At 35.5% G+C, this 27,184-nt stretch overlaps 3 protein-coding genes across 3 annotated transcripts; 1 reads left to right on the forward strand and 2 right to left on the reverse strand.

Annotated features, from left to right (window-relative positions):
• Window positions 1–6,146: 6,146 nt before the first annotated feature.
• On the reverse strand, window positions 6,147–6,763 carry LOC131633505 (uncharacterized). Its single transcript, XM_058904218.1, has 2 exons — window positions 6,593–6,763; window positions 6,147–6,536 (listed from the first exon to the last, which is right to left on the reverse strand). The coding sequence occupies exons 1-2, from the start codon at window positions 6,761–6,763 to the stop codon at window positions 6,147–6,149; spliced, it is 561 nt and encodes a 186-aa protein (XP_058760201.1).
• Window positions 6,764–16,626: 9,863 nt separating this feature from the next.
• LOC131633490 (clathrin light chain 1-like) lies at window positions 16,627–20,364 on the forward strand. The gene is made up of 3 exons (XM_058904205.1): window positions 16,627–17,116; window positions 19,459–19,612; window positions 19,713–20,364. Exons 1-3 carry the CDS (start codon window positions 16,755–16,757, stop codon window positions 20,139–20,141), a joined length of 945 nt encoding a protein of 314 aa, XP_058760188.1. The 5' UTR covers window positions 16,627–16,754; the 3' UTR covers window positions 20,142–20,364.
• Window positions 20,365–21,783: 1,419 nt separating this feature from the next.
• LOC131633492 (cold-responsive protein kinase 1-like) lies at window positions 21,784–25,876 on the reverse strand. Its single transcript, XM_058904207.1, has 6 exons — window positions 25,335–25,876; window positions 25,139–25,251; window positions 24,268–24,478; window positions 23,949–24,186; window positions 23,714–23,864; window positions 21,784–22,668 (listed from the first exon to the last, which is right to left on the reverse strand). Exons 1-6 carry the CDS (start codon window positions 25,414–25,416, stop codon window positions 22,351–22,353), a joined length of 1,113 nt encoding a protein of 370 aa, XP_058760190.1. The 5' UTR covers window positions 25,417–25,876; the 3' UTR covers window positions 21,784–22,350.
• Between the last annotated feature and the right edge of the window lie 1,308 nt (window positions 25,877–27,184).

Consider the following 27,184-nt stretch of genomic DNA (forward strand, 5'->3'; position numbering starts at 1 on the left):
GTTGACGGATAATAATCCAGAAGGCACCTACATGTATTATTGGGACCGTGTGAAAGACGATGTGGACGTGGATCTAATGTTTTGGACATACAGTGGAGAGGTTAACCGAGGCGTTGAAGATCCACTTGTTCTTGCAGTGATACTTGAGTAGTTTAGATTAAGTGTTGTTTTCTTTGTTGCAACGATCGAGCATGTACTACAAGTTTTTATTTGTTATTTTGCAATGTAATATTGTGATATACCGGTTGTTTTGGGTTGCCAAAACCGGATCGTTCAATTAAAATTAATGTGGTCGTTGTGTTAATTATGGTTTTTTGAAGATTAATTACGCTATATAAATAAATAAATAAACATATATATATATATATATATATATCTATATATATATATATATATATATATATATATATATATATATATATTATGTATATATATAAATAAAAACATATACATGAATATAGAAATAAATAAATATATATATACATAAATAAATATTTATATATATACATAAATAATTATATAAATATAAATAACTATTGATATATATATATACATAAATATATAAATATAAATAAATATTTATATATTTATATATATATATATATATATATATATATATATATATATATATATATATATATATATATATATAAATATTTATTTCAGAACTAGCTGCTAGATGTAGGGCTGCATGCATGCTTTGTCTAGGGGGAATCGTTGCAGGAATCTTATCAGGAATCGTTGCAGGAATCTTATCAGGAATCGTTTCAGGACACATGCAGACGCATGCTAGGGTACATGACATATATAAATAAATAAATATATATATATACATAAATAAATATTTATATATATACATAAATAATTATATAAATATAAATAAATATTGATATATATATATAAATAAATATATATATAATTATAAATAAATATTGATATATATATATATATATACATAAATAAATAAATATATAAATATAAATAAATATTTATATATATATATATATATATTTATATATATATATATATTTATATATATATATATATAAATATTTATTTCAGAACTAGCTGCTAGATGTAGGGCTGCATGCATGCTTTGTCTAGGGGGAATCGTTGCAGGAATCTTATTAGGAATCGTTGCAGGAATCTTATCAGGAATCGTTTCAGGACACATGCAGACGCATGCTAGGGTACATGACATATATAAATAAATAAATATATATATACATAAATAAATATTTATATATATACATAAATAATTATATAAATATAAATAAATATTGATATATATATATATATATAAATAAATATATATATATAATTATAAATAAATATTGATATATATATATATATATACATAAATAAATAAATATATAAATAGAAATAAATATTTATATATATATATATATATATATATATATATTTATATATATATATATATATATATATATATATATATATATATATATATATATATATATATATATATAAATATTTATTTCAGAACTAGCTGCTAGATGTAGGGCTGCATGCATGCTTTGTCTAGGGGGAATCATTGCAGGAATCTTATCAGGAATCGTTGCAGGAATCTTATCAGACGCGTGATGGGGTACTTGACATAGATCAGCGTGTCTATGTGTTGGCAAGGATGTAAGAAGCACGATTTATAAGGCCACCCAATATTTTCTAAACGTTACAGCCCACACCAACAATTTTATCCAATCTGACTTGAGCTTACAACACCCAAACACTTTCCCAGTCAAAATGACTTCATCAACCCAGTACCTTGTGCATGCCCATCTGAACGGTGAGACCTACTCTCATGAGATAGCCGGTTTTGTGATGAGAAACACTCAGGTTGTACCATTGTTGTTGAGCAAAAGAGCAACATTTTCGTACTTCATTCAGCGACTATACTCTAAGATTGCAATGGGTCCTATTGCAAGCGTTTTTTACCAATGTCCCAATTTCAATGAAGACAACACCGTCAAGTTTTACGAGATGGAAATTGCCAATGACGAAGACTTGCAAGATATGTTTACCACCCACGAATACTCTGGGTTGGATTCCATCGAGCTGTACGTTACTCTTCAGGTTGAGACACAAGAAACTAATGTTGTCCAGTCACAAGTTATTGACCCACCAGTCAACGAGCAAGACGAGGTTGACGTCATTGACGAGGAAGAAGACGATCTGGAAACTGAATTTGACGACATGGTCAACGAGGAATCCGACGACGAGCAGCAAACGTTGGTGCCTCCAGCTCATGCGTACGCACCTCCAGCACATATGAGTAACTTGAACCTCCAAGGTGACGAACCATCATCAGACATCTTCTTCACACCCTACATACAAAATGACGAAGAATTAAAGGAAGGAGACAAGTTTCCTTCTAAGGAGGCATGTCTGAGAAGAATAAAAAAATGGCACATGGCGAACAACGTTGATTTTGAAGTAGACCGTTCAAACCTGGAACGGTATGTAATCACTTGTAAAAATCCAGAGTGCGGGTTCAGACTGTTGGCCTCTTATAGGAAGAGAAGTAATGCATGGAAAATAGGGTCGATTACGCAGAAACACACGTGTGTCAACCCTAACAATTCCCAGGATCATACAAAACTCAGTGTCGATCTTATATGTCAGGAGATCTTGCCTCTCGTAAGCTCTGATCCGTCTCTGAAGGTTAAAAATATAATATCACACATCGTTACAACCTTCAACTACACTCCATCTTACAGAAAGGCGTGGGTTGCAAAAACAAAGGCAATTGAGACAGTCTACGGCAACTGGGAGGAGTCATACAAAATTCTTCCCCGATACCTCAATGCGCTACACAGTTACGCACCTGGCACTGTTACTATTCTAGAGACACTGCCCGCGCATGCACCGGATGGAAACCCTGTCCAAGGAAACGGAATATTCCATCGGCTTTTTTGGGCGTTCAAACCTTGCGTCCGAGGTTTTGCACACTGTAAACCCATACTTCAAATTGATGGGACATGGTTATACGACAAATACAAAGGAACAATGCTCATGGCGGTTGCACAAGACGGGAACAGCAACATATTTCCAGTGGTGTTTGCTATCGTCGAAGGTGAAACTGCGGGGGCTTGGAGTTTCTTTCTAAGGAACCTCCGAGAACATGTTGCTCCCCAGCCTGACATATGTTTAATCTCTGATAGGCACGCTTCCATAGAGAGTGCTTACAATAATCCAGCGAACGGATGGCATGACCCCCCTTCAAAACACGTCTATTGTATTCGCCACATCGCCCAAAACTTCATGCGGGAGATCAAGGACAGACATCTAAGAAAGGCCCTAGTCAATGCTGGTTATGCATTGACCCAACCCACGTTCCAGCATTATAGGAGTGAGATTGTAATGACAAATCCAGAGGCAGGTACTTGGGTAGATAATCTTTCCAGGGACAAATGGACAAGGGCATACGACAATGGCGTGCGATGGGGCCATATGACAACTAATCTTGTGGAATCCATGAATGGCGTTTTCAAAGGCATCCGTAACCTTCCAATCACAGCACTTGTGGAGGCCACATACTTTAGGATGGCTTCACTCTTCTCAACAAGAGGCAGGAGATGGGGTGATGTTAGGCAAGCTGGTCAACTATTAAGCGATAGTTGCATGAAATTTATGCAACAGCAATCGGCAAAAGCGAACACTCATCAGGTGACTTCTTTCGACCGATTCAATCGCACGTTCAGTGTGCGCGAGACAATTGACCACATTGAGGGACTGCCAAGGCAACAATATAGGGTTCTTCTTGACGAAGATTGGTGCGACTGTGGAAGGTTTCAAGCTTTTCGTATGCCTTGCTCACACGTCATAGCTGCATGTGCGTATGCCCACCGCGACGCTATATCACTACTGTCTCCGATTTACAAGACTCAGACATTGCTCAGAGTTTACAGTGTTGCGTTTCCTGTGGTGGCCAAGGAGGATTACTGGCCTGAGTATGAAGGAGAGGTAGTTTGGCACAACGACGCAATGCGGCGAAAGAAAAAAGGGCGTCCCAATAGTACACGGATTAGAACCGAAATGGACGTCCGCGACAAAATGGAACGAAAATGCAGCATTTGCCGTCAGGTGGGGCACAATATCAAAAGATGCCCTAATCGTGGCTCGACAGCGTCGCAAGTTTAGTATAATCTGTATTTTTTTTAATGCAATGTATCAGTTTCGCTTACCAACTCTTGTAACCGTTCACCTCTTGTAACCGTTCACCTCTTGTAACCGTTCATCGGTCTTTCATCAATAAATTGAGCTTTAGTAAAAAACCGATATCGATAACGCATACATTACATTATTTAGGGTTAATAAGATTTTTACGAACTCGATTTATTAGACGTTTTTACGAAAATAATAGACCGAAATCGAAAACGGTACGCGAAAATACCCAAAACGGGTTAATTTTGAAAAAAAAAATGGCCCACACATAGGAGCCAATTGGTTTGGCGCCTATGTGTTAATACATGGCCATATGCGCCATTTCAAATGGCTTGCAAATTCTTGCCCTAATTTTTCTTCTTATGCGCCAAATGGTTTGGCTTGTGTGACATGCATGCGCCATTTCATTTGGCGCATTCTCTTCCAGTATGTCCCAAACCTAGACACTTTGGTAAATACCCCGAAAAGTTGGTTTTTTCTGTATTTTATTTATTAAACCTGGTTATTTAAATTTTTTTTCGCAACACAGTGGTTCGGAGATGATTTTTTACTCCTCAAATTCAAACTCGAATCTCCAATCAATCTTCGTTCTCCGCCTCAAATTTAAATGGGGATGGAGAATTAAAACTCAAATCCATCCCAAAGACGTTTGGATTGGGTTTGGGTATCCCGTCCCGCCACTTAAGAGTGTTCATGGGTGCGGGTCAATCCACAAACCCGTTAACTCAAGTCGAACCAACCCATAAATTACCCAAATCCGTTCATTTACGAGTATATCTAACCCAACCCGCAATAACCCATATAGTTTTGGTTCGGATATCGAATTTGAGTTTTGCAACCCTCGATCCGTTGACTCAATTGATGTTACATTACAAATTTTTATTTTATATTATTATTTTAAATAAAAATATAAAATTATTATCTCCTTACTAACCATAATTTTTTCAAAAAAAAAAATTTATTCTCCACCAATAATACTACTAAATCAATTAGTTTTCGTAATTCCAGGACAAAATGTTATTTCTTATTTTCTTTTGTATCATTTCCAACTTATGTATTTTATGAAAATAATGTGTCTTAAGGAATTTTAATTATATTATTATCTAGTGTTATGTCATGTTGATTTTTTTTAATTAAGAAAAGAATATATATTAATTCAAAAATACCAAAACAAGCAAGGTGATCCTAAAGGGGTCCAACCATCCAAGAGGACAAGTTCTACATCATGAGAGGCCCAAGGTGGCTCCTAATCTTTTTACTTTTCCACCTTCTATACAATATATTCTCTATAGTATTTTTAACTATATTTGTAATATCAACAGTGTGTCCAAAAATAATACTATTTCTATAATGCCAATTCTGGTAAACTGTTTCAGCAGTTATCACCTTGAGGAGCTCCACGCGCCACCTTTTTAGTTCTATTAGTCAACCACATCAACTATGCATCCTAATGTGTTGGTATATGAGACTCTTCCATCCACTGGAGCATCCCACGCCATATAGGACTGGTTTTCTCACAGCAGAAAAAAAGATGGTTCATGGTTTCCTCAGTGGAGCTACACAGACTGCAAAAGTCATTGTCCAGCATGCCAAACTTCTTGAGCCTAGCCTTGGTAGCAAGCTTACCATGACAGGTTAACCAAAGGCAATGCACAGCGCGAGGTCTAGCTTTATTCCCCTGAATTAATCTTCTCCGGGGAACTCTTTGACCTTCATCAATTAGCTTGGCATAGAATGCCATAGCCTTGAATTGGTGGTTCTCCACAGCCCTATTCCACTCCATTTGAACTTTAGTTATCAGGTTTCTAGTACTCAGAATGCCACGCATGATCCAAGAGTTCTGAATCTTGGGTGTGTACTCCATCACATCCTCACCCTTGAAGTAGTATGTGTGAATCCAAATCACCCACAGGTTATCAGCTTTACAACAGAGATTTCAAAGGCACTTGAGCAACATAACTTCATTCCACACAGTCATTGAGCAAATGTAATCCACCCGGAGCAATTGGTTTGCACATAGTGTTCCAAGCCACTGGACACTTCCTGCTAATCTCTTTAGAATCTGTCCAGATAAAACTACGACAAATGGCATCAATCTTTTTAATCACCATTTTTGGGATGGGAAAGCACTGCATCCAAAACTGAGCCATGGCATGAGAGATGATTTTCAGTAATTGCAGCTTGCCTACATAGCTAAGAAGCTTAGCAGACCAGTGGTGAATGCGGGTAACAATCTTGTCTATAAGAGGAAGGTAGTGACTTATGCTAAGCTTCTTGGTAGTTAAGGGAACTCCCAAGTATCTAAAAGGATAGTCGCCTTCTTGGAATCCAGAACATGCTTCAGAATAGCCCTATCATCAAAATTTAAACCACAGAAATAAATCTTGCATTTGTTTGGATTCATTACCATACCTGTGGAGGTAGAGAATTTACGCATAGTCTGAAACATCAATTGGGCAGCTATAGCATCCCCTCTGCAGAACAGTGAAATGAAATCAGCAAAAGTTAGGTTGGTCAGTTTAACTTTCTCACATTTGGGATGGTGATTGAAATTAGGATCAAGCTGCATTCTGTCCATGAGTCTAGTCAAGTACTCCGTAATGAGCACAAAGAGTAAGGGAGAGATAGGATCTCCTTGCCTAATACATCTTTGAGCCTGCAAATTATTAGTATACTCCCCCCATTATGTTGAACCTGTAGGACACAGTAGTCACGCCCAGCATAATCCATTGGATGAACTGATGAGGAATACCAATCTATCTCATAATATTCTCTAGGGCCCCCCAATTGACCATATCATAGGCCTTTTGAAGGTCAATCTTCATCATAGTCCTGAGGGTCCCACCTTTCCTGGTATAACCTTTAATAAGCTCATAGGCTAGCATGATATGGTTGTGAATATTTTGGCCATGGACAAAGGCAACTTGATTATTGCTTATCACAGTTGGAAGCACTCTCCCAAGGCTGCTAGTCATAATCTTGGAAATGACTTTGTAAAGAATAGTACAGACAGCAATGGGACGATAGTCTTTAACCTCTTTAGCATCTTTGGTCTTGGGAATGAGGGAAACCACAGTGTTGTCAAAAGGTCTGTAAATTCTGCCCTATTCAAAGTATTCCCTCACAATAGCTATCACATCACCTTTAACAGTCCTCCAACTGGTTTTGAAGAACTTTTCCCCAAACCCATCAAGGCCTGGGGCTTTTAGGTCCCCAATACCCTGAAGAGCTTTGTAAATTTCCTCATCAAAAATTCTGCTAATTAGATATTCCCTTTGCCTAAGAGTAAGCTGCTTAACCATCCGCATGGCAACAATATCTATTTGATTGAGATTTCCCTCAGAACTGTCCATTAAATTCTCATAGAACTCAAGGACTTCTTTGTTTATCTCCTGTTGGCTCTGAACAATAGTACCATCTTGCTTCCTCAAGTTATGCAGGCTATTAGAGTGATATTTGGCTTTGATGTGAGCATAGAAGTAAGAGTTGTTAGCATCCCCTATTTTCAACCATTGTATCTTAGCCTTCTACTGCATAATTTTTCCTTCAATCTCATTGAGCTCAATGACCTGTTCAGTTAGCCCTTTAATTTTATCAATTAATTTGTTGTTCATCCTGTAACACCCCAATTCTACCCAGGCATATAGGTACAAATATCAGAGTATTTAAAATTTCATACAACGCAATTAGGATGTTACACTAAATAACCAAACAAACACCTGGAAAATAAACGGACATCAACGATGCCAAACGCATACACACCTGCCAATAAAATGATACATAACACACGGAAGATATGAACATATATATATATATATATATATATATATATATATATATATATATATATATATATATATATATATATACATATATCTCTCACTCTCAAAGAGGAGTTTTCCAAAATAAAGTGTTTACAATACACATCAACACATTAAACACATATACATGTTCAAAGAGTCATATATAAATAAATAACAACAGACTCCCGACTCCCCGGTGTTACGTATCAGAGCGACCGACAAGACCAACTGGAGAACTACCTCTTCCAAAAGACTCCCAAAGCGGCTAATCTGCAGGATGCCACTCAAGCATCAAATCAGCAGAAGGGTGAGAATATAATTCATAATGAAAGCATGACAATTATAGTAATGCCAACAAGTATCATCAATAATCATACAACAAAGTAATCCACTCATTCAACCACAATCAATATATAAGTAATGTGACACATGAATGATAACATAATTATAAAGACAGACAATGATGAATGAGACTTAACTATGCATATGCATGTGGTACCAAATCCGGAGTAAAACTCCCCTTGTCATTATGACAAATACACCTTTGCCGAGCATTATGCTGGGACTTCTTTCCCTCAGGAAAATACACCTTTGTCGAGCATCAAGCTACGACTAAACGTCATCGAGCATTTAGCCCCCACTGATGACCTCTTGCCACTAGGGCAAATACACCTTTTTACCGAGCATTAAGCCCCCACTGGTAATAATTGCCAATTCAGGCCACCTGCTAATAGCATTCCGCCATTAACGTAATGAAATGTTATGCTGTGCAAATATATGACTCTATTACACGACAACAACATCATCAACAATATAACACGGTCACATACCCATGTTACACCGTTTATATTCTATCCAAAAGGATACATCACCAATTAATAACATCGTTATCAATTACATCACACCATAATTACCACACAGGCATTAATAAGCACACAGCACACATTCACCGTTCAAACATACTGGCCACATCGGCATAGATGAACGTATACCACACTTATACACATCAAATTAATATTGGCCATCGACCCACAACTTCATCAATACATCATCAACAAGTTGTAATATCAACAATTCAACAATGATAATACATCATTCTCATAACAACATTTACTTGCCATAAGGCCACACATCATGTTAATAACAAACAACCAAACATCGTCTCACATCAAGAACGAACATTCATTAATACATAACACATATGAACATGATCTCATGTTATCGACAACTAATCACATACCTCGTACCATTACGATAACATTCACACAACACATCATTATGATTTATCATGCACTAGTTCACAAAACCATTTATGAAAATCAACCAACCACTACTACATCCTACATCATTAACAATTACAACCAAGCACTATGATTATTTACCAATCATATCGCGCATATAAACAATTATGTGTTTTCATCAACAACACCTCATAACCAATCAATAACAAGCTAACCAAGCCTATACTATCATATAGAACATCCAACTAGCTTCCTAACACTTCGAACGGCGTACGAAACGGAGCTACGAATTAAAAGTTATAAGGTTTCAAAGTTTGGATAATTGAACATACTACACAACTCATCACTTGATCCTAATAAAAATAATGGGATACTACATCCTATGAATCATTTAATTAGATAATAATATAGTTCATTGCGTTAGCTTTCCAACGCTTCGAACGGCGACAAAATCGGAGTTACGGTTCAAGAGTTACGAAGTTTCGAAGTTTTGGAAAAACAGAAAAAGCTGTCATCCGCTTCAGCTCCGCTCAGCGGACCTCGGCAGAGAATTTTCTGCAACAGCACCTCCGCTCAGCGGACCCACCTCCGCTCAGCGGACCTGCGTAAACCCAGAAAAAAACCAGAACGCACCAGAACTGTTCCAGGCCCCCTATACCCACCAAAACCACTCCAAAATATCATTACAACACCAATACAACACATACAAACCATAGAAACAACCTATTATCACACTTTCCATGGTTAATTCACCAATCTATCCCAAAACCTAACTTTTTACCCAAACTCAATCAAGCCATAGAAATGGAAAAGAAAGCATGATCAATCACCACAACACAACAAGGATATCATTTATTCATCATACAATCATTCTCAAACAAACTTAGATCAAACAAAGAACACACAAGAAAATTGTGGCAATTGGAACAAGAAGAACAAGAACAAGAACAAGAACAAGACTATAAGAATCATACATCCAAGATAAATTAGATTCACCCCCTTACCTTGCTATTGTGACGATCGGTAATCGATTCGGTTGAGAATCCACCAATCTACACTTTTTCCTTCTTTTCCTCTTCTTCTTTCTCTCTTCTCTTTCTTTCTTTCCTTTCTTTCTCTTTTTCTTTCTATCTTTGTTTTCTTTATAAAGAAAATATCTTCCTCGCGGAAATGACCAAAATGCCCCTACGCTCAAATATCGTTCAAACGCCCCAAAACGCGGAATATTACCTTAATAATATTTCCGGTACCAAAAATATGAAAACCTTCAATTAAATATTAGTCCGCCATCCCGAACTAATACCGACTGAAACAACTCCAAAAACGGTACAATTCCAATAAACGTCACAAACGTCCAAATTAAGTATATACTTATTTTCCGAAGCGTTACACATCCTGTTGTCATTCAACTCCTTTTGAGCATTCTCCAAACTGGTCCTAGCAACAACCAGTCTAGGTTGAATGTCAGATCATGCTATGCTCTACATGTTGATTAATATTATTAGATATCATATGATGTGCTTCATTCATTTTGTGTGTTAAAAATGAGTATAAATGTATTGAATTGTGTTACAATATTTTTAAATTAAAAAAACCTTATTATTTTTTAATTTAAAACACAACCCACAAACTCAATCCAACCCAACTCATAAATGAACGGGTCGGTTTGGGTTGGTTTTAATAATGAAATTGCGGGTTGGACAACGAACCTAACTCATTGAAGTTTAAACGGGTTGGATAACAGGTTAGGCCAAACCCGGTTCAACCCAACCCATGTACACCCCTACGGCCACCACCCATTTAGTTAAATCAATTTTTATAATAAAAATATTTACTTTTTCAAAAATCAAATTACATAATAAATAATAAAATAAAACAATCTCAAAATATTTCATACATACATTTCAAATATTTTAAATAATAAATACAAATCAAATTATCAAAACATCAGCCACATATTTAATTATATAAATTATGAAATATAAATAATAATGCACATAAAAAAATAAATTGGACGAGTTCGGGGTGGATACTAGTGTCCCAATTACCCGACCGTCTCCATATTTTATAATCGGGGAAAACCCAAACTCAGTCAAAACGGGTTTTCCCCGTCAACTTCGGTGTGGGTTCGAGTAGGTACCTGGCTACCTACGGGTATGAGTTTTATTGCCATGCCTATACTCCATTTTCTCAACACCCTTAGTCATTCATTGGAAGAAGGTAAAAAAGTCCAAAGTACATGGAATTTTTAACTAGTATAGTATGTTGCGGATATGGCTGACAATAAACCGAACCAACTCGAAAATAGTTTGAAATTCAATTCGAAAATTAAATCGTTGAACTAGGTTCATGAACCTAATGAGATGAATATGAGCTATAAACTAAGTTCGTTAACTGAAATTCTGACAGGTCAGACTTCAGATGTTATATAGAATGTTAAGACATCTGATGCAACATTTAGCTCAGCAAGGTATAAACATAACAATCAGAAGAACAATAAACAACACAAGAAATTATTAACCCAATTCGGTGAAATCACACCTACTTTGGGGGCATACCAAGCCAGGAAGAAGATCCACTATCAATAGTACTATTTTATGTAAACAACCTCTGGTTTACAGATAAACAACCTCCGGTTTACCTAGTCACCACCCAATGCAATCTTTATCTTAGAACCTCATCTAAGACAAGAGAACCTTTGCTCACTCCCAACCACCGCAATGGTGTTGAACAGTTTCCAATCCTAGGAACTGTATCAACGACTTAGCATTCTTCTTCTATTGTTTCCATTCTTCAGATTCCTATCTTGGATTTACTTCAAAGCTTCCTCCAAGAACAATACTCCTCTTGCCTACAGGCTTTGAGGATCACAATAGTAACCTTCCCACAGGCCGGAAGGTTTACCTGGACTAACCCTAATGACTACATCGTTATATTCTCGGCTTTCCTACTTTTCTTAGGTTGCAACGCTTCTATTTATAACCTAGTCCCAACTGGATTTGAGCTTCTAATCGCAGCATATTTGCTGTTACAAATCAATAACATCTTCTGCTAAAAATAGGTCTTCAATCAAATCTTTCTAAATTGCATCCAATTATAGAAAGTCTTGTGTTCTTCAAATATTCCTTTTGATTCTCTCGATCGACCTTTAAATTTGTGCCTTTAAAGATTGCATAATATTCAGTGAATATTCTGCATCATTCAATACAGACTGAATCTTCCAACTCATCAGGCATGATGTCTTGTGCTTCCTTATAAGACACGTTTTAGATGTTGAAAGTCTTCATCCCAACATGTTATGACATCGAGTAGGACATCTTCTGTACCTGTCATATATATATATATATATATATATATATATATATATATATATATATATATATATATATATATATATATATATATATATATACATATACACACACGCACTTTAAAAATTACTTTAAGTCCGGGAAACAAGCGAGTTAAACCTAACGAGTTGAACCGAGTTGTCCGTGAACTTCTAACGAGTCGAGTTTGAGCTGAAAAAAGTTCCTGATGAACTAGAACTCGACCAATTCTTAACGAGTCGAACTGATCTGAGGCGAGTTCGACTCGAATTAACTCATTTCCAGCCATAGTTACGGAGTTTAAAATGATTTAAATCCTCTTTCATTTAATTATTTTTTGGACTGTGGCCCTTTAAAACCCCAACAAAATGACTTTAAAAAATACCTCTTCAATGGATGGTCGAGGTCTCCTTTAAAATGTCACATAGTGTACTCTCGGTCAATAAATGGTTGAAGGTGTTGAAGAAATACGATAACTGAGGAATTTTTTTCTTAAAAGTAGGGTATCATCAAAATCTTAGATTTATGATACAAACCAATTTTGTTCCAACAATATCCCCATTTTTGATGATGACAAACACAAGTATTTAAGAACAATGGTTATTAATTTAAGGCTAATACCCTTTTAGTCTCTTACATCAACCTCTGGGTCCATTTTGGTCCTTTTTCTTTAAAAATAACTCTAACAATTTCACCAATTTGATCCTTTATCTACTTAAACAGAGTTAAACATTCCTTTCTATCAAATAATGATAAACAACATTAGACTGCGATTATGTGGCAGCTGAGGTGGATTGCCTTCTTCATAACCTTCTTTTTCCTTGCTAAATCTGTGTTTTGTTTACCCCACATCTAACCCTTATTTGAATAGGCTAAAAATCCCCAAATTGAAACCTAATTTGACTATATTGGTGCCTTAATCATGAGTTCTGACCACATTTCATCATCATCAGCAAAAAATAAAAGTGATTCGCAAGTATATAGCAACTCTAATCTTCCATGGAAACCTTTTTGTCGTTGTGGAGACACAGTTGTACTTCGAAGGGCAAGAACAACCAGCAATTACAGAATTTTTTTTTGGGTTGTCAACATTTTAAAGTAAGCTTTAGTGTGAGGATTCTATGTTAAAATATAGTTGAAATGTATTGTTATTATATTGTATGTTTCTCTCTTAATCTATATAGGGATATAGTAATGCTGGTTATGGATTCTTTGAATAGTTCTACGAATAAGCTAGAGATGAAAAATAGCAATTCATGATGGAGAAACAAAGTAAGATAGATGTGTTAAATAAAGATATCTATGAAGTCAAAAAAGAGGTTGAACTATTCCGGCTCAGTAATATGGTATTAGAAGTTTCTTTGAAGAACACCATCGAGTGGGAAAAGTTTTGGAAGTTTATGTTTTATGTTGTGCTCTTTGTTGTAGTATCCAAGATGCTATAATGTTCACTGCGTTCCAATTTGTCATCTTTGTGTCATTATGTATCAATTAACAATCCTTATTTTCACTATGTACCAACTTTATGCATCAATTGACAATCCTTGCTTCACTATGTACCAGTTATACAATATAAATTTTGGCATGAATTTGTTGTATTAGCTCACTTATTTTTTCATGAATGAATGTGTTATGTTGAATAGAGTTTGGCATTAATTAGTTGTACTAGTTCAATAATTATACATGAATGAACTTGAATCATAATAAAATTGTATAAACTTGTATCACAACAAAATTATACTTGAATACTCTTGAATCATAACAAACTTGCATGAACTTGTTCAACTTGATTAAACCTTGTTCAAAACAACAGTGGTAACTTGACAAACCATGTTCTTAAAACAATCATTATAAACCCATGATTCTCAAAACAGACATTACATAAGTTGTTACAAAACAAACATGACAAACCATGTTCTCAAAACATACATTACATAAGCTGTTGCAAAACAGACATGAAATAAATCAAAATAGACATGACTAAATGGTCTTCTTTGGATTGAGTCTCTTTGTTGGAGTGGATCTCCTAGTGGTAGGGCCAACTTCATTTTGTGATGCACTTAGCCTGGTTGTTGGATCCTGTATAACAGATGAATGAGATGCCTTCCTAAAAGGTAACTTATTTGGCCTCCCTCCTTGCTGAGATGACTGTGTAGCCTTCGATTGAGTGGTTTAAGTTGGTGAATGAGATGACTGTGTAGCCCTTGCCTGAGTGGGTTGAGTTGGTGGCTGAGATGATTGTATACCCCTTGTCGAAGTGGTTTGAGTTGGTTTCTGAGATGATTTTGTAGATAGTGTCCTCTTACATGTTGACTTATTGTGTCCAATTTTCCTACACCAGCTACACCTAAGTATCATTCCAATTTTTCTCATGTTTCAATTTGTCCCATCAATTTCACCCTGCTCAAGGTTCCTCCTCTTCTTGGGTCTTCCTAGCATTTTTCTTTATTTTGGTGGCTGCACATCTGGATACTTTGTTTTAATCTATAAATTGGTTTTGTTAACAGGATAAATGATTGGTTGATATATAACTTGGTACCTTGATTTCTTATAAAAATTTGGGATGTCGTCATCAATATTTAGATCTTTACTCTTCAATGCACAAATAGAGTGAACAAAGGGGAGAGCTGTCAGTTGCCACTTTCTGCAAGAACATTCATGGTCCTTTAAGTTGAGAGAAAATATGTCATCTTGATTCTCAATGTGCCTAACCTCAAAGATGAACTCAAATGGCATCCTACAACAAAATTCATAATTTTGAATAATATACAAAATTCACAATAAGTATTGAACCATACTATCAAAATTACAACTAATAATGTACCTTACTATCCATTAGTTTGTATACTTGCTTGTTCTCTCCACCTTCTTCTTAATGTTGGATAAGATATCCCCATCACTTAACTATGAGAATCTTGTCCTATTAGCTGCCCATTTTTCTATTATGCAAGTCCTTATCTTCTCAAGCATAGTCACCAATGGCCTAGCCCTTGACTCTACAATCACACTATTGAATGCCTCAAATCTTGTCCTTAGGATTTCATTACAGTAATCATAAATTCCAGTGTAATCTTCTTAAAATGAACCATCCACATGTAAGAACAAGATTTGGTTATGCATCTGGCCTTATGTTTTGATGACAACATTACATGATATTTTAGAAAACAATTTAGTTCTGACGTTAATCAATATGGCAAACGTTGTTTTCCAAAGTTTGGTTTTGATGCTGAAGATTGTCCATAGCGGCACATATTTGCGCTGTGACGCTTTCCTCACCGTCAAAGTCTTCCTTGGCTGGAGTAACTATCTTCTTGTTCTTCATGATGTGGGAGAGTGCAAGACAATACGATGGTTGAATGTAGTGAGAGTGGTCCAGGTCAGTCTTATCGGGGTCTTACGGTGGGTGTCAATTATATTGTGGATTTAAGTACAATGAGTGTGAAAACCTCCCAATGTATAAGGAATGTCTGAGGGTTTGTTGAGGACTAGAAGTAACCACATGATAAAGTGAGAAACTCTGTACGGGTGGTGTCTCTATATGTCTCCTAGGGGCATTGGATTGAACTAACAAAGTCTCCCTATAATATAACAACTTTCTCGAAAGTGGGGTTAATACCTAGAAATTCATGAGATATGGTTATACCCCACGACTTCTTAGATACTGACTATTGACCCAATGCACGCTCCACCCATAAACGCACATTGTAGACAAAAGAATGGAAAATTGAGTGACTAATCCGAGCAAGGGGAAATCTAACCAAATAAAGAATGCTCGAATATATTTAGGGGAGTCTCGAGAACGACAACGTGTACGCTTCTAGCCTTCACCCAAAGATCTTCCTCAATTATTCCACTACCGTAATTAAAAAAATAAACAATAAAAAAAATAAAATGTCAAATATTAAATATCTAATTTACCTTAAAAAAATAATTTTAATAACAAAAAAGGTATAATAAAGTATTCAATTTTATTTTATATATGTTAAAAATTTTATTGAAAATATTTTTTATTCTTTTCACTGTATTTTTCTTTTTATTTCATCGCGAAGTATTAAACGAGTCAAAGAAAAGTGTAGAGGCAGTTCTCAACCCGTCAAGACAAAGCCAGCACTGTGCGCATTTGCATTTTTCAGAAAGAGAGAGAAACCGTTTTCTAGAGAGAGAAACAGTTTCTAGAGAGAGAAAGCTCCGCAGCTATGTCGTCTTCCTTCGACGCATTCACTGATGACTTGAACGTCAACCCTTCTTCAACTCACCACTTCGCTACCTCCGATCAGGACGATACCTACTCCGGTTTCGGCGGTTACTCCAACTTCTCCGGCGACGGTGATGTCACCGTGGATCACGCCGCTGAGGCTTCACCGGACATCTTCGGATTCAGTGATCCGAATCCTGGTTACTCTCCGTCTCCATTTGAATCGGTTTCGGTAGAGAACGGGAACGATAACGGAAACGGTTACGGTGAGAGTGACAGTGTTTTTGTTTCTGATGGTCCGATTCTTCCTCCGCCTGGTGAGATGGAGTCAGAGGAAGGTTACGCTCTTCGCGAATGGCGCCGGTAAGTAGGTTGCAGGTTTTTTTTTTCTTTCTGTTTTGTGAATTTGTTGGATCTCGTTTGAATTTGCTTAGATCTGTGACTGTGATGACTTTGGTTTGACCTAGAAGTTCGATCATAACATATTTTGTGGTTAATTGTAAGCAGTTATGATTAGGAATCAGGAATCGATGTGATTTATCTTAATTGTAGGAACAAACGAATTGAAACTTAGTTTATTGCAATTGCAATCTATGAAGCATAGCATTGATACTGAGACGGCGACACTGGTAATAATTTAAAAAATAATAAATTAAAGCAATCACAAGTATGGGTGTGGGTGTCTGTTGCAGACACGGACACGCCTTTTATCAGAGGTGTCGGTGCTACATATTTGCAATTGCAATTTCACTTGAAGTAGTTAGTTGAGCTATGGTAAGATATGATATATAATTTTCCTGGGAAATTGAGTAAAATAGGGAGGAATTGATTTATATCCACAGGTTTCAAGGGTATCCTTAGGTGGATGAAGTTTGAACTGTAATACGAGAGGGGGATAATAGTTAATATTTTACTTATGGAAGTTTGATCTGTAGCGAGGTATTTGTTAGGATAAATTCTATGGTGAAATAGATTATAATTAAGGTTGCAGCTGGATTTGGATTTCCATCTCGGTGATTATATGTGAGTGTTGTAAACTCTGAATACTGAGATGAATTTCTACTTCTAAAAAAATTTCATCACAGATTAAACAATTTTTAGGTTTTACTTGTGTACTGCTCGTTTTATTTGATTTTGTGTTAACTGAAGGGTAGTCACTGTTTGACGCCTTGCCATTTGGAGTTGGATAATTATATTCAAGGTGACATTCATGGGTTTTACATCTCACTGGCGTTGAACTTGGGTCAGGCAAGCAATTTACGAAAAGCTGACTCACAATCCTGATGAGGATCGCTTCAGATCCTCTTGACATTTCTTAAATTTTGTGGGCGCGGAAAGTATAGCATGAAAGATCTGATTTCTCTAAGATTTTTAATCTATTGGGCTTTAAAAATCGATAACCTTGGTAGAATTTTTGTCTATTTTCGGTCTGTTTCTTTCTTCCTCTCATGTAATGTAAGGAGGAGCAATAGATGTTGGACAAATTTGGTTGTGCAAATGTACTGATATTTTTTAGTGTAATGTGTTATAAAATTAAAAAAGAATGTTATGAGATTCTACAATCAGGTCTTCATGGCCCTCCAACATGTTCCTCCCCGGTTTATGTCTATGCTTCCCTAAATACCCTGTCTGTTCTACATTCTCTGTAGAGATAATGGAACTTCCCCTCCTCAATTTATACTGCGAAAAAAATACTTTTAAACATTTTTTAACACGGTCTTCATCGTTGGGTGAAATCGAGTTTCTCTGGGTAGGAAGTGGGTTTGGCCAAATAGGGAGTGGATTTTACATAATTTAATGGGGCTTTTGTATGACTTTAATTTAATAATAGTGTGTTGGAGACTGTTTGTTAGCATGCTCTCATATCATATGAGTAAAGAACATTCTGTTACTCTTTTATGGTTTTACGATGATTGTGTCTTCATTACAATTGCAGCTTTTTACCCTACTCTTTCTAATCCATTTTCTAATATTGCTCATCTGTTTGATTTGAAAACTTTATGATATTTGACATTATCACAACGAATGACTGGTCTATGTTTAAAAAATTGATTTGTTTTTTTTATTTGTATACTGTGCAATCAATCTTTTGTGTAGGATCACATAGCAATACAAAAACTAGGATTCTAAATTTGATATGAAATATTTGTTTTAATGTCATGGGCCATGTATTATCAGAAAACATTTATGTATTTGTTGGAGCCTATATAAAATGTTTAGAGTTTCAGTACTATAGATTTCCAAAAATGGCTGCAAATTGCTACTTGCAATTACTGATTAAAATTACTGGTCAATGTGATATACCACATAGCATAATTAATGTAGGGAAACACATTGTTATAAAATTTCCTGTCACAATAATAGAGCATGAAACCCATTATGTGTTTAGTATTTGCAATTGGCTGATTGCACAATATGAACCAGTGATCTCGTAGTCATATGGAAGCAACTTCAACCATGCTCCAAAGCTTCTCTTTGCACTAGGATAGTTAATAACATTAATAAATTTGAGCAAAAAATAAAATAATGCTGTTAATCTAAATCCTCTGTTTGTAAAGTTATTAAAGGGACGCATATTCTTATAAACATAATGGAAAAACAACCGTTCCCTTAATTTCCGATCTTAGTTCAATAAAGATTTAGGGTGTATTGTAAGTTTTGCTGAACTCCGTTGTCAATGAATGTCTTTGGCTTTCCTTGTACAGTCAAAATGCCATTGAGCTAGAGGAGAAGGAGAAAAAGGAAAAAGAAACGAGATTGAAGATTCTCGAGGAAGCTGAGGAGTATAAGGTGGCTTTCTATGAGAAAAGGAAGCTTAATGTTGAAACTAACAAGGTTCAAAATAGAGAAAGGGAGAAGGTAAAATTTACTAGCATCACCTTTTTATCATTTTCTTGTTGATGATATTTTCTCATGCTCTGGTAATTTGAATATAAAATGAAATTTTTCTATGGAGCAGTTATTTGTGGCTAATCAAGAGAAGTTTCACAAAGAGGCAGACAAAGCTTACTGGAAGACAATTGCAGAGCTCATTCCTCGTGAGGTTCCTAGCATTGAAAAGAAGAGAGGCAAAAAAGATCAGGATAAGAAGCCATCGATCACTGTTATCCAAGGCCCTAAGCCTGGCAAACCCACCGATCTTTCCAGGATGCGGCAAATACTGTTAAAGCTGAAGCATACACCACCACCTCACATGATTCCTCCACCACCACCACCTGCTCCTGCCAAAGATGCCAAAGTCGGTAAGGATGGAAAAGAAACAACTCCTAAAGCAACTCCTACAGCTGAAGGTGCATCAGGATCACAACCAAAGGATGTGACTTCCAATGGCCCTGCAGAGGAACCCAAGGAAGAAGCCTCTGCAACTGAAGAGCAACCTGCTGCATAATTTTGCCTTGTTTCCTTCTCTCAATCGGTTGTCTGATATCCCTTTTTGCACCTGCTGTGTTTAATGAATCTTTTGATCTTGTCATTAGTTCGAAATACTTATTGGTTGCATTTTAGTACCTACATTAAGGTTTTTATTAAATTAAATATAATACTATGAACAAATATGACATGTAGATTCAATGTTCATGGTTATAAATAGATGCGTAATGACTTTATGATGACGAGGTTGCTGATTTTTGGGACCTGATATAAATTTCTATACTCCAGTGTCAATTTGTTTTTGTTGATGAATGCTTGATCTCATTGTCTGTAATACAAGTGATGCCACACTATAGGCACATTTTCCCCTATGTTACTACCATGTTTACAATTTTCAATGTTTTTTTTACAAGCTTTTCTCCCAATTTTTAGAAATACGACACCTTTCAATTTTCCTCTCTTATCCCTAATATTAAACTGATATCGTATGAGTTCTGCTGCCTTAATATCATCTTTTAACGGTGACAGATTTTGCTTATCTCTTCGTAATCGTCACCAGCTTATTCTCTTCCTAGTTTCCATTCTACCACCTTCCTTTTCCCAGTAGGTTGGGGTTGCTTCTAGGGATAGAAATTAGGCTGAACCGAATTTGTCCTAAGATTCTATTTTAAGTTTGAGAATGATCTTAAAAGCTTCACTCGTTCAACTGGTCTCATTAAAAGTCTAAGCATTAATCCTTTGAAAGTAAATATTTGACATACTTCTAAAATAGGCTTAGAGGAAAATAAATAATGTTAGTTTAAAATTTTATTTTAGTTGGAACTTTTTCTTTATTATAAGTCTATGTGACAAACTTAATAGATTTAATTAAACAAATTTTTTCAAGAGTTTTGAATATGTAGCGATGGATGTTGGATGCGTTGTATGATTAGCGGTAAGATTAGACAAATTAAGATTTGAAATAACTATATAAGAGAAAGTGGACTAAGACGAAGAGAAATCAAACCATTAGAAATAGATGAAGACATAAAAAATTATAAAAAATGACTATTAAAAAAGATCTCAAAATAGATAAATTAGGTGGAAGCAATTTTGAATAGAAGATTATGATATAATTTGATCCATATAACCAAATCCCTTGATAAAATAAGGCTTGTTTATTATTGTTTTAAACACAAGATAAGACATCCAAATTAAAGAAATGGCGTGAGGATCAAGCAAAACTAATCTAATCTTTCATTGATTTTCCTAAACAACATACAATATAATATAGAAGTTAGTTTTGGTTAGTTAGTTAAAATTTAATATAAATTAATTAGTTTGTTAATATATTAATAAACTCCATTTATACACCAAGATGTAGTTATCGTTTATTCATTTTACATGTTTTTTTGTTTACAAGGCTAAAGAAAAAGAACAGAGAAAACAAAAGATAAATTAAATCCTTAAAAAGTAAGTTTCAGCCGTATCTACTACAAAGATGTTACTCAATCCTTGAGGGATGAGTGAATCAGAAGATCGATGTTACTAGCAGTTGCGAGCTTTGCCATCAAATCGGCGCTTTGGTTGTCTTTTTTTAGAGTGTGAATGACTCTAACATGGTGTTTTCTAGCATAATAATATCTTTAATACTTTGAATCAACACTCCATATTTATGATATTTATTCAAGAGGTTTACAAATAGGCTAATATCGAGGGAAGAGTCAGAGTAGCAAGTTGATTCGATAATGCACATATCCTTCGCTAAATTAAGGCCTTGATAGATGGCCCAAAGCTCTACTTGAAAGATATCCGAAGAATTTGTTATGAATCCAAACCAATACGAATTGGAGTGCCATTACAACTTTCATCTACGTTAATGATCGTGCAAGAGTACTTTTGAAAATTCCAAGAGATAAGCGATTTTCTACGCGCCCAGTTTGAGGATTGCTGAAGCAAGTGATATTTTTTACATTCTTTAATCCTTTCTATCAATCATAAAAGTAATAAATAACATATGAAACTTGCTAAGAAAGTTAGTATCTTGAAATCATGTTAAACCTTGACAAATTTGAAAGTTGAGTGAACTTCTCAAGCAATATACAACAAAAATCTCTTTGCATCATCTAGTTTAAAAGACTAAAATCCAAAATCTTAATCTAATCTATAAATTTCTATAGAAAAAAAAAATTCTTTCCTTCTCATTTTGCAACTATGCAATTCACACAAAACTATATAATCATTCATCATCACCTAAGAGTGACCTGAGTAATACTATCTTGAGTAGAACTAGTGTGATAAACTAAAGATTCAGGGTTTGATTTCTTTTGAGAGGATTCTCCAACATCATAATTGAAAAATCCTGGTGATGTTAGTTGCTTCTCATTGAGCTGAATTTCCTTAGAGAGCATATCAACAACCTGTGACATCAATGGCCTTCTTTTTGCTGCTGCTTGTGTGCAGAAAAGTGCCACCTTGATGTACTTGATTACCTCTTTCTCAGGATATTCTTCCATGTCTTGGTCTACTAGATCCAACCATTTCTCATCTTCATGTAGTTGCCATGCCTGTTGGAAGTAATCATCAATATATTCAAAGTTTCACTTAAATATTAACAAAACCGACTTTTAAGGTGAAAATTGTTTGCCACCTATTAATGCATCTTCAAGTCATATTTCTTTCAAGTCTGACTCTTAACTAAGGGTTGTTGGACCTGCCGTTTAACCCACCAAATACGGCAGGCTGAGGCAAGGTTTTCGGCCTGCCTCGTCCCATTTTTTGGCGGACTTTGATGGACGCGGACATAAATGTGGTAGGTATGACTTTTTGCCATTTTTTAGTTTTCGTCCTGCCCCATCCCATTTTTTGGCAGGCTTTGACGGACGTGGACATAAACAAGACATACATGACTTTTTGCCATTTTAAGACTTTATGGGTGATAGCTCGAGCCGAAGTTTCTCTCCTGCTCCATCTACTTGGCCCGTCCCACCCCATTTTTTGACCGGCCAAGCCAAACTTTCTATCCCGCCCCATTTTTTGGCAGAGACCCATGAATTCTTGGATAAACTCTAATATTATCTTGGAATTTAGATTTGACCTAACTCAATCCTATGAAGATGAATTCTTGGATAAACTCTAATATTATCTTGGAATTTAGATTTGACCTAACTCAATCCTACGTAGACTACACATTACTTATTAAAAGTTTCTCATTTTTAAATCATATCTTCCAAACAAACTCTAAGAGCATAAAGACATACACAAATAACGATATCTTTAAGATTTCATAGTCAAAATATATTTTTTTAGAAACTCGGTATCCGACTCTATGTCCGACTAATCAAGATGGCCTGGCCAATCACATTGTCTACTAGTGGGGGTTGAAATGAAGTCAGAGCAAATTTTTGTATAAACGGGTCAAACACAAAAATTGTTAGCACCAGAGAAATTCAAATCTGAAACCTTAAGAGAAGCACATTCTCAAGTTTCAAGCCTTCAAAATAAGGTAACCTCTGAATTATAATCTAAATAATATTAACTTGTAGGCCTAAAAAAACATTAAATGTTTAATGTTGTAAAACTTATAAATATAGGAAATTGAGATTTAAGTACCCATTCTAAGAGGAATTTATGTGATCCATCCCAATTTGTTTTTGAGCTGCTTTTGCCACTAATTATTTCAAGTATAAGAACACCAAAGCTGTATACATCAGCCTTCTTGGTTAACTGTCCACCTAATGCATATTCTGGTGCTAAGTAACCACTGATTAAATCAAAACCAGAACTTGTATAAATTATCAATCATTTTCACATTCAAATTATAAACATCAAAACTAAAAATGCATACGTTGTTCCGGCGATTCTCGTGCTGATATGAGTGATATCATCTGGAAATAACTTGGCCATACCGAAATCGCCAATTTTGGGATTGAAATCTTTGTCAAGTAGTACATTACTAGCTTTGATGTCTCTATGTACAATATGTTGTGCAAGTTCTTCATGAAGATATGCAAGACCTTTCGCCGTACCGACGCAAATCGCAGATCTTTTTCTCCACTCTAGTTTGATGCTTGAACTCTTCTTGCCTAAGAAAAGAAATGTTAAATTCTTCATCCTTTCATATGTTTATGAATTTGATATGTTACATGATATGATATGAAACTTACTGAGTAATGCGGTATGAAGGTTGCCATTTTCGACATACTCGTAAACTACGGTACGATTCGGTCCTTGAATGCAGAATCCAACCAATTCCACAAGGTTTGAATGTTTAACATTCGATAAGGTTGTAATTTCGGTCAAAAATTCTTTAACTCCCTGCTTTGATCCAACAGAAAGAGGCTTCACTGCTATCTTTCTTCCATTTTTTAATGTTCCCTACCAAAATTATCACATTCATGTTTACTTACAAATTTAGAACATCTTAATAATAACCATAAAAATATATATAATGCGCGATTTCATTTTATTGGAAGGCGCGAAGCGAGCTGTAAACGCTAATTTCCTTTCACCGATAATAAAACAACTACAATAAAACAACTTCAGATGAAGTAGACACCGAATCCCGTGTATGTGCTTAGAGGGCTATCACGGGCTTTCCCCGTCCCTTAGGATCAACTAACTCATGGCCGTTCACGTGGAACCTTTCCCTATTCGGCCTTCAATGTTCTCATTTCAATATTTGCTACTACCACCAAAATCTACACCGACGACCGCTCCGCCCAGGCTCACGTCCTGGGTTTTGCAGCGTCCACCATGCCGTCCTACTCATCAGGGCCTATCACCTGGCACTTACCTCGACCGCCGAGTATAGGTCACGCGCTTCAGCGCCATCCATTTTCAAGGCTAGTTGATTGGGCAGATGAGTCGTTACACACTCCTTAGCGGATTTCGACTTCCATGACCGGTTGTCATGCTGTCTTAGTCGACCAACACTCTTTGTGGAGTCTAGATTAGCGCGGAGTTGGACACCGGAACCCTACTTCTGTTAATCAAAAATAAAAAACTGAAAATTGAAGAATAAGTTAACCTAAATACCTTGTAAACAGTTCCAAAACCTCCTCTTCCAATCTTATTGCTTAAATGGTAATTATCAGTTGCCAATCTCAATTCTTTATCAGAAAAATGCTTAAGATTATCCAAAGAATACCCTACAAAACAAAAACAAAAAACTATAATTTCCCTACAAAATCATAGAAACTAATAATCAACAAAAAAAAATTAAATATCTTACCTTCAATTTCACTAGAAATATAATTAGAAGGTTGTTTCTCCTTCTTTATAAACAATGTTCCAAAACAGCTACTACACCTCATAATTGTTTTTCTATTCTTATATCACTGATAATCTATAATCTATAATCTGCAATACATAATCATAATCATCTTCTAAGTCAATTTATGACAACAACAAAAAACATAACAAACCTTTTAAGAATAAGACAAACAAAGGTGTGAAAAAGTGAACTATAAATGTGAAAACAAAATGTTAGTGAGTATATAACTGAACTAATTTGACTTTTGAAAATAAGTGATTATTCTAAAAGCCGGCTTGTGAATGTCATGATGATTACATTAATGGAATGGTGGCTGAATGGAAATGGTCATAATTCTCAAACTATGTGGTTTACAGATGTCAACAATGTTTGTGGAAAGTGACACATCCACCACCTCTTCCTTCTTATGTCAACATACTTTTCTTATGTTTGTGGAAAAGCTAAAAAAATATTTTTCTTCATTGGATCAATATGAGGACCAGCTTCTGGATTAGATTGATCCTTTCAATGTGGTTTTTGTTCATTGAATCAAGAATTGTAGCTTTTGGATTATATTGATTCTTTCAAGGTGATTTTAAGTCAAAATGATGAATTTTAGTTAAAAATAATAATTTAGAAAATTATATTGAAAATTTGTTGATTTCAAAAGTTATTTCTGGTTGGAAAATACAATCTTTATTTCTCTATTTTATTTTAGATTATTCCATTATGTATGTTTAATTTCCTTAAGAAGAAAATTATTGTAAGTAATTGTATTTTCTCTTAATAAATCAGCTTTAGGCTAAGGATTAATATTCAACAACATGCTATCTATGGTCTTTAATATGGTATAAGAGTATTAGATTAGAGTTTTACTATAAAGCTTTCAAGGTGATTTTTTAAGTCAAAATGATGAATTTAATTAAAAATAATAACTTAGAAAATAATATTGAAATTTTGTGATTTTTTTTAAAAAATCGGATATTAAAAAAAATTACGCAAATAACCACGTTTCGGAGAAAATTACACAAATAACCATGTTTCATAAATGGTTAAAGTGGATCAGCCAAGTTAGATGGCGCCTCCATTGAACTTTTTAGAGGAGGAGGAGTGTGGGATGGCGCCTATGTGTATCTGTTTTGCACTGAGACATCTCAGATGGCGCCTTAGTGTATTTCTTAACATTTTTTAAACTTTTTTTATAAAAATAAATGACAATTTTGTGGAGAAATGAGACTTCGATTTCCATTGATACAAAACGATTACATAATTGAGGAAAAAGTTACATAAAATTTATTGGTCGCCTGGATTTTGATAACGACTAGAGCATCCTCGCCTATGTCGTTGTTGCACTGTAGGACCTTCTTGTTGTGGTTGGGTCGAGGGCCCTGCGAAGTCAATGCGTTCAGCGTCCATGTTATGTGTCAGATCAAAATCTGCCGAAGTCTCGCTTTCAAACAATCATTGACCCATGTGTCAGATCAAAATCTGCCGAAGTCTCGCTTTCAAACAATCATTGACCCAAACAATCATTGACGCATCGGTGGGGGTGGGGTCCACGTGAACTCGATAGCATTACTCATCCGAAAAAGTGGGGTACGCAGAATTGGCATTTGTGAAGTTTGATACATATATGTATGTTGGGTGCTACGGTGTGATGGTTGGCTGTATGTTGGGTCGGTTGGGGAATAGGTTTCATGTATGCCCATGTCTGGGCTAAGGGGAAATGATGAAGGGCCCGCATCGGGAAATGAGAAGGTGTAGTGAGAAAATGTGAAAAATGGTGGAGAAAGGGGGTATTTATTTATAGAAAACACATATACAAGGAG

Source organism: Vicia villosa, unplaced genomic scaffold (genome assembly GCF_029867415.1).
Source record: "Vicia villosa cultivar HV-30 ecotype Madison, WI unplaced genomic scaffold, Vvil1.0 ctg.001130F_1_1, whole genome shotgun sequence".
NCBI classification, from domain to species: domain Eukaryota; kingdom Viridiplantae; phylum Streptophyta; class Magnoliopsida; order Fabales; family Fabaceae; genus Vicia; species Vicia villosa.

Bases quoted from the DNA above. Each gene is read 5' to 3' on its own strand.
- LOC131633505 (XM_058904218.1), bottom strand. From the start codon at position 6,763: ATGGACAGAATGCAGCTTGATCCTAATTTCAATCACCATCCCAAATGT. The intron at 6,537-6,592 runs GTAATGAATCCA...TTTTGATGATAG, and splicing joins TCTCTACCTCCACAGGTATG to GGCTATTCTGAAGCATGTTC.
- LOC131633490 (XM_058904205.1), top strand. From the start codon at position 16,755: ATGTCGTCTTCCTTCGACGCATTCACTGATGACTTGAACGTCAACCCT. The intron at 17,117-19,458 runs GTAAGTAGGTTG...TTCCTTGTACAG, and splicing joins GCTCTTCGCGAATGGCGCCG to TCAAAATGCCATTGAGCTAG. The intron at 19,613-19,712 runs GTAAAATTTACT...TCTATGGAGCAG, and splicing joins AAAATAGAGAAAGGGAGAAG to TTATTTGTGGCTAATCAAGA.
- LOC131633492 (XM_058904207.1), bottom strand. From the start codon at position 25,416: ATGAGGTGTAGTAGCTGTTTTGGAACATTGTTTATAAAGAAGGAGAAA. The intron at 25,252-25,334 runs GTAAGATATTTA...TTTGTTTTGTAG, and splicing joins TATTTCTAGTGAAATTGAAG to GGTATTCTTTGGATAATCTT. The intron at 24,479-25,138 runs GTATTTAGGTTA...TAATTTTGGTAG, and splicing joins GTTTTGGAACTGTTTACAAG to GGAACATTAAAAAATGGAAG.